The 8,143-nt window shown below is 34.1% G+C and overlaps 1 protein-coding gene across 1 annotated transcript; it reads right to left on the bottom strand.

Moving 5' to 3' along the window:
- Positions 1–163: 163 nt before the first annotated feature.
- On the bottom strand, positions 164–898 carry LOC131604468 (uncharacterized). Its single transcript, XM_058876905.1, has one exon. It carries the CDS (start codon positions 896–898, stop codon positions 164–166), a length of 735 nt encoding a protein of 244 aa, XP_058732888.1.
- Between the last annotated feature and the right edge of the window lie 7,245 nt (positions 899–8,143).

Here is an 8,143-nt window from a genome sequence, read left to right as displayed (position 1 = left end):
AGATTGAGCCAAAAATCTTCCACCGCTTTGGATCTATTGCGAACAACCTCCTCCGAAGCTGTACCTGCAAAACGAACAAACTCGTTATCAAAAAACCGCATCTCCTTGCAAGACTTGTCAATGTTTAGATCAACCCAGCCATAGACCACTTTGTTCCACCAAGTTAGTCTCCTTTTAGAACTTTCAGCTTCTCACACAAGACAAAGTCACCCCTTCCTTTAACATGGATCTTTCCCCATTCAGTTTCCACAAATTTGTGAAAGTCTTTGTGTTTAAGCCAAGAGTTATTAAACTTGAAGGCTTTTGGCCCCCAGTCCTTGCGATTTTCATTGATCCAAATCGGCGCGTGATCGGAGACGTCCCTACCTCCTATGTATTGCCCCTGTACGTTCCAAGCCTCCATGAAACAATTCAAAAGCAAGAACCTGTCGATCCTGCTCATGGCCTTGCCATTGTTGTTAAACCACGTGAATTTTCCTCCCAAAGTGGGAGGGTCCACAAGATCCATCTCCTCAATGAAGTTCTTGAAGCACTCGATTTCCTTTCTATAACTCTTATTAGCCAAACCAATTCTTTCTTCTTTGTTGGAAATGGTATTGAAGTCGCCGCCCACGCACCAAGATCCCGGAGCATTGTTATTTTTAAAGTTGATAAGTTTCTTCCATGATCTTTTCCTAATTGAGAAATCACATGAAGCATACACGTTGACGAAGTAACACAGTTTCCCTTCTGATTCGACACACAAGCCTAAAAACCCCTCTCCTCTGAAGCTGAAAATAAGAGAGAACAGATCCTTTTTCCACATAGTTACTATACCACCCGACGCGCCTACGGAATCCGAAGAGGACCAATCGACATTATCACTGCCCCACAAATCCTTGATAACACGATCTTCCATTCTGGTTATTTTTGTTTCTTGTAAGAACACAATATCAGCATCCCTCTCACGAATAAGCTTACTGATTCTCCTTTTTAATTGCATAAATTAACATTTTGTCTATTTTTAACTATTCTCCTTTTTAGTTTTGATTTTGCTTGACTTTTTCCATATCCGCATTAAATTCAATTTGAATTTTCAATTCAAATTTATTAATTAACATATTTAGAATTTCCATGAATAATAATTAAGAAAATCTTTTCATGGAAATCATATATAAAGAAAATCTTTTCATGAAAATCATAAATAAAGAAAATCTATTAAAACTTAACTCAAATTTATTTAATGTCTTGACTATAAAAAATTATATATAAAAAAAATCTATTAATTTTAATTTTTGTTATCTTATTTTGAATTAACAATTAAGATTAGTAATGACATCAATTTTAAATTTTGAATTGGACTTTGAAAATACTACCTACATGAAAAATTGATCAGCTGGAATATTTATCATTTTAAAAACCTAAATCAATGTGTTATGAAATTTAGAATCTATTTATTATATATGCTGTGAAGAATAATTAGGTTATTCTAGAAGTAACTCTTTTCATTTTTAGATTTTTTTAAGTGAGGGTTGGTTAAAGAAATTTTTAACTTTATCTTTCATCCTTAATACAGTTAGCTAGGGCTTTTTAAATTCTAATTCAATTTGGACAACGACCCTCCAAGAACTCTTAAAACATCAATTCTAGAGAAAGTTTCAAGATCTGCTAAAAAATAATAATGAAATTAATAAACCCATACTAGATATTATTTAAGGAGATGGAAATATGGGATTAAACAAATATTGTTTCGGTGAGGCCGATAGAAGGAGGTGGTCGTTATGTTCAAGTTGCTAGGAGGGTAGTTGGTCCTTATTCGAGCTTGTTGTTTGCATTGTGATGAAAGGAAAATCAAATGCTCTAGCAAGTCTCCACTTCCAATGCGATCATTTTCTTATCCTTCGAGGGGGATTGAGCTCTCCCTGTCTCCTATACAGAATATCTTTGTTACGTCTTGTCTCATAGGTGTGTTCAAACCTCATCTGAATGTTGATTTGGTGAAAGAGGTTGTATGGGTGAATGGGTGTTCCCATATCAATTTTTCCCTCTTAGATGGCCTTAGGGTGTCTTCTGAGCTCTTTAGTGAATGGTGCAATGCGCATTTATTTAGAAAAGGAAAAGGACTGATGATCTTTTTTTTGAATCAATGAAGTTGTGGGATAGTTTATGTAATCATGGCAAAAGTGATGTATGGTTCCGTAGATAGGAATTTATGTTCATTTAATTTTGAAAGCCTAATATTCATTAGAAGTTTGACATACAAATGTTCCATCTTTGAGTTTTCTTATTTGAAGTCCGAGAAAGTAGTTTAACTCCTATATAAGACTTATTTCAAACTCTCCCTGCATAAGCTTAGAGAGCTCCTTGACAAGTTACATGTTAGTAGAATCTAATATGATATAATGTCAAGTGTGTTATGCTTGATGTTTAATGATGCTAAACAGACTTATGTACACATAAGTGATCATAAAAGAATAAAGAAAAAAGAATACATAAAAATATAATATGATGAGGTCACTATAAGTGTATAAATTGATAAGTCACAATGATTATCAATTAATAATTATTTTGCAAACAACTACTCATAATATATATACACACACCAAGTATGTCATGTACTTAGAAAAATAAACAAATAAAAGAAAGAAAGGACTTACTAAAAAAGCAAAAATTGAAGCGATACTACTTCACCGTGCACATGACGAAGCATGAACTAGTGTTCCAAAAGGGACTTTCGTGCTACAAAAACTTTTACTTTACCGTTCTTGCTACTTTTTATTTTGTCAATGAGCAAAATACATTGCTTTGTAGTGTATCCAAGAAAGTTGTTGGCTTAATGATCATCCATTTTAATTTGAATTTTCATCTTGGTTGTTTTCATAATCGTTATCTTGCTCCTCCTCAAGTTTCACCTCCTTAGGTTAATCAATCCCTTATTTGGTGTTCATTGATGTATGTCTTTTGAAGATACACCTACATCATGAAATGAAATACCTATTCTGAGTAATATCAGATACAACATCAAAAGTAATTTATGCCTCTTTTACCATTTAAAAAATACTTGTTGCTTCTTTCTAGGTCACATAATTCATCTTCTTGCCACGTATACAATAGGATTAGAATATTTTACCCATCATATGTCTTGAGCCACCATAAATGAGAATCCATATTCTCTTAATAAAGTCAAGAAATTTTTCTACAAAATCAATAAGACAAGCTAGGTACCCAATCTTCATTGGGTCCTTGGGGGTTAGTGAAAAATTGGTTGCATTCGGGAATTCATTGAAAAACACCTTTAGGAGCAAAAAAACTCCTAAATTTTAGTTTTTCAATAGTGTGGCCTTTCTTGCAACCATAGTGACAATTTAAATCTTCACCATCACTATAATCACCATCAATATGCTCACCTTTTGAGAACCTTAAACAAGAAGTCCTAAGATCTTGAGACTTCGTTCCTTCCTCCTTATTCGTGACTTTCTCTTTTTTCTTCTTCTCAAGCTTTTTCTCATACTTGTCTAAGAAAGTAAGTTATTGCTCATGTTCTTCAAACTTACCAAATAATATAGTGAGATCAAGTGTTGTAAGATTATTGGCTTCCTTGATCGCGGTGACCTTTGGTTTCCAATTCCTAGTAAGAGATCTCAAAACGTTGTTAGTAGTAATCGTATTGGAATAGAATTACCAAGTGCTTTCAAACGATTAATGAGATTTGATGTATTTTTCTTATCATCATCCTTCCATAGTGCTTTCGGCTTAGGTGTGACAAGACCATTAGTATTGGTTTGATTAATTTGTGTTGGACCATTTAAAATAGCATACCACACACCTTTGTCATAAAAATTTACATAGACGCGCGACAAGCTTTCCAATAACTATAGTTTTTGTCAAAAAAAATAGATGCTCTATTGTAAGCCCCTTTAGGTTCGTACGCCATTTTCTAATAAGAGTTTCGAAGCACGCGATAAACTGGAGTTCTAATACCATTTGTTAGACTACGACAACTTATATGGAGGGGGTGAATAGATCCCCAAGCCAAAATACCCAATTAAAAATATTAGGTAATTAAAAGCTTATTTGAAAAAATGCAAGCGGAAGGATTTAATCTAGATCGAAATAGTAGTCTAAACGAACCTAGTTATTAGAACTCGGATATGCGCAAATCGTATGGATTAAAACAATAATAAGAACAATCAACACAAGTCTATCTCAATTAACCGTTTACCACAAATCACAATGGTTACCTATTTCCAAAGAAATTATTGATAAAATTGCTGAAGCGGTAAAGCGGCAAGCAAAAAGTAATAGGTATTATTTATTACCGGGTGATATAGGTTATATTGTATCGTAGTCCATAGAGATTGGTGAGAAAAACTGTCTTTCGACTATCTCGCGTTCTAAGTTTCATGAATGGGTGCAAAAGTAAAATGCAGGAAAAGTAAATAAAAGCAAATAAACAATCTTAATAGTCTAAGAGAAATAGTTATGGAATTGCATTTCATTCTACCCGTCGAATACTTAAATCTGAAAATCTATTGCTCAACACTCATAGTACGCATCAAAATCACCAGGCATCATTCGAGACGCCACATTAGTGCCCATTTCTGCAGCACCGACGAAAGCTCAACCGTACTATTCACATCAGCGATTTCTCCACCGACACAAACAACACGGGGGCATTAAAATCGATACCCATTACGATTGTTAGCCCTAAATCCATGTCTGAAATCTAGAAAATAACAGTTATCATTCCTAATCAAGATCTATGATGTCTATTTCTACAACAACACAAATCCGAAGCATTTAAGCAAAAAGATCAAGAACAACAACAATGATGATTTATAAAGTGAATATATAAGTGATCCCAAGATCAACAAATGTACATACAATAACAGTAGAAATATACATACAAAACCCACCATTGGAATGAAACATAGGGAAGAAAGAAGATGAATCGGTGTAGCAACCTGCTTAAAAATTTACGTTCAAACGGAGTCGCCACCCACTTTATTTGGGCAAGTGAGAAACCCTTAAAAAAAAGAAGAGAGATTTGGGTAAGTAGGTAAATTAGGCAAAGGGAAGGTGTTAGGCACCCTTTGCCTCCCTTGTACTCAAGGGGACCCATTTAATCTTTAGGTTTAGGTTTTATAAAAAAGGTTTGACAATTGTTCACTAATAGATTTAAAAAAGGTTAGCCTTTGCCCAAAAGGGTAAATCTCAGTTTTGATAAAACCATTGTCGATCGAGACAACAATAGCCGAATACCAAAAGACATATAAACAAAATTGCAATAAAATTAATAGGCCTCAATGCATCATCATTGGCCAAAACAAGGTTTTTTTAAAAAAGAGCCTCATAGAAATCACTGGCAAAATGGAAAAAAAACCAAAGGTTTGTAAAAAATATATTGACAATAGAAAATACCCTTTTTAATAAAAGGGCGGCCTCATACCAAAAGGTTTAATCATTGGCCAAAAAGGTAAACCCAAGGGACAGAGTCATTGTCAGATCGAGACAACAATGACCAAAGGCCAAAAGCCATGTATAGTGAAAATAGGCCATTGTCAAATCGAGACAACAATGGCCAAAAAACCTTTTTTTGGGGTGGCCTCATAGGTAATCATCGGCCGTAAAGGTTTGAATTTGAGATTGAGTTTGAAAATGGGAAAGGGTTTGTCGGCTCTTATCAGTTAATCGACAATGGCGGATTAGGGATGTTCAAGACAAACCCTAAGACAAACCCTTAAAGGGAGAAGAGAAAAAACGTAGAAGACAAGTACGTGAAATTGAAAAAAACCTCGTCCCCTTTTCAGGGTTGCCAAGACTCCTTTTTATAGAGTTAGAGAATTAGGTTAAAATCTATAAGAGGAAATAACCCATATCCAAAAACCCAATTTGATATTTTATAAATTAGTAATGATAAAATAATAATAATTATCTAAATAAAATATAAATAATGCTTAATCCAAAATGACCAAAATAGGTTAGAAATATTTAATTGATGATTAAATAAATTGTAAAAATTGACAAAAAACCCTAAGATAAAATAGATGGACCAAACATTTCAAGATTCAGCCTAGTGAATTTCAATCACACCCCTTTTCCTTTGTATGCACCCCTTAGTCAATAATAATAACCATTTATATTTAAAATAGGTTGTGAGAATTAAAAAACCAAAATAAAATATGCGGGCCAAATGTTTGGGGCTCCAGTATCTACTAACCACACCTCTATTTTAATTCTAACCAATTTATAAGAGAATGGGTTTAACAATAGAGATGTTAAACCCCATGGCTCCTATTTTTTTTGGTATATCCTTAAGGAATTAATTTTAACCAGACATAAAACAATCGGGTAAATTTTGGGGTATGACAACCGGAAACTCTCACCGTGTCAAGGCAATCGAGACAAATCCATAGCAAATCCACATGATGTAGCACCCATTGGTGTTTCCTAAGCCTATAAACTATCAAAAATGGATCAGATCTCTTCCATGGGGGAAAGAGATGATAAAAACCTAAAAAATCTGATTTTACAACATATATACAAAAACTGAAAATTGCAGACCGCGCTAAGCACGCCTACTGTGCTAAGCCCGTTGTCCTTTATTTTTTTTAAACCTCCTGAGCCCGCTTAGCGCCAAATACCCGCGCTAAGCGCCTTACTTTCTGCCAGACTTGGCCTTCAAAATTTCCAGACCGGGCTAAGCGCCAAAAAAGCGTGCTAAGCGGGCTCAACAGAACATCAACTTTTATTTCCAAAACGCTTTCGCCGCCATGTCTTCGACACTTTATTCCTCAAAGCTTCGAACATGCATAAATACCTACAAAAAGACAACAAAACTATCAAACGGTATATATTTACACGAAAACGTAACAAAACACAAACGATACAAATATACACAAAAACGGGGAATCATTCAAACGGTAATACAAAAAGTATCGATAAGTGCCACTATTTATATACACAAAATAACTACATTTTGGCACTTATCAAAAATGAAAACTAGTAATTGGTCGAACACTTGGTGTGCAATCTAATTTTCAGAATTTTTCCTTTGAGTTGTGTTGATATAAAAACCACTTATAATTCAAGTGATTATAAGCTAATGAACACACCACTTTAAACAAAACAATTGCAGAAAAGTTCTTACGAGTCAGTCAATCAATGTTATTCGACAAATTGCGTAATGAAAACAAAAACTAGCATTTTATCGAACACTTGATGTGCGGTCAGTTTTTGAGATTTTTCCTTTAAGCTTTGTTAATATGAAAAATCACTTACAATTAAAGTGATTGTAATATAATCAACAAAGAAATTTCCAACTTTAATAATGAAGTAAAACATCTATACGAATTGATATATCAAACAACACATTCAACAAATTGCACATACAATTAAAATGAGAGTAAGAGAGAAAGAGATAGAGAGTGACACAAGGATTTGGTAAGGTAGTTTCCCACATCGTCCTCGTGTATGGGTACGTCTGCCCTCAATTTAAAATGAAATTGAGAAGTTATTTCTTAATTTTCAAAAAGTAACTACAAGAGAAGTGTTCCAAGAGGAACCCTTACAAACCCTGACTGTTTGTTGTTGATTCAACCCCTTCTCTTCTTTTGATCTTCAACAAGACCAGGATAAAATAGATCCAATTGATTCTTATAATCTTGCTACCCCTTTACATTCTTTATCTCCAAAGCTTTCGCGCACAATCAAATTCACCTATTATAACACAAGCTTTCAATTTGATATTTCATTCTCTTGTTACTCATTTGCGAGTTACCAAAAATCCAAAGCTTTCACTTAGCCGCGATCCTCTCTTAAAAGTCTTTTACAAAATCCCCATAGTTTTTCCGAATGAAACCCCCTGCAGATCTCAACTCAATATTCTCGACTACACAAGAACCTAATCGGGTGTTATCAAACCTCGTCTAAATGGAACCCCAACAAAAGATGATTATGTGTAATTTTTTAGTGTGTGTGTGCATATAATGAAGATAAAGAGTAAGTGCAGTATGTGTTTATAATTTCATCAAGGTGGAATGAAGCATGATTGATGTATTTATAGTTGGGGAACTTTGGCGGAAAAGAGGGAAACTTCTGAATTGAAAAAATATAAAAAATTTGACCCATATAACAATATGTACCGACCTAAAACAGTTATGTG

Source organism: Vicia villosa, linkage group LG5 (genome assembly GCF_029867415.1).
Source record: "Vicia villosa cultivar HV-30 ecotype Madison, WI linkage group LG5, Vvil1.0, whole genome shotgun sequence".
Classification (NCBI taxonomy): domain Eukaryota; kingdom Viridiplantae; phylum Streptophyta; class Magnoliopsida; order Fabales; family Fabaceae; genus Vicia; species Vicia villosa.
This window is presented reverse-complemented; position numbering and strand designations above follow the sequence as displayed.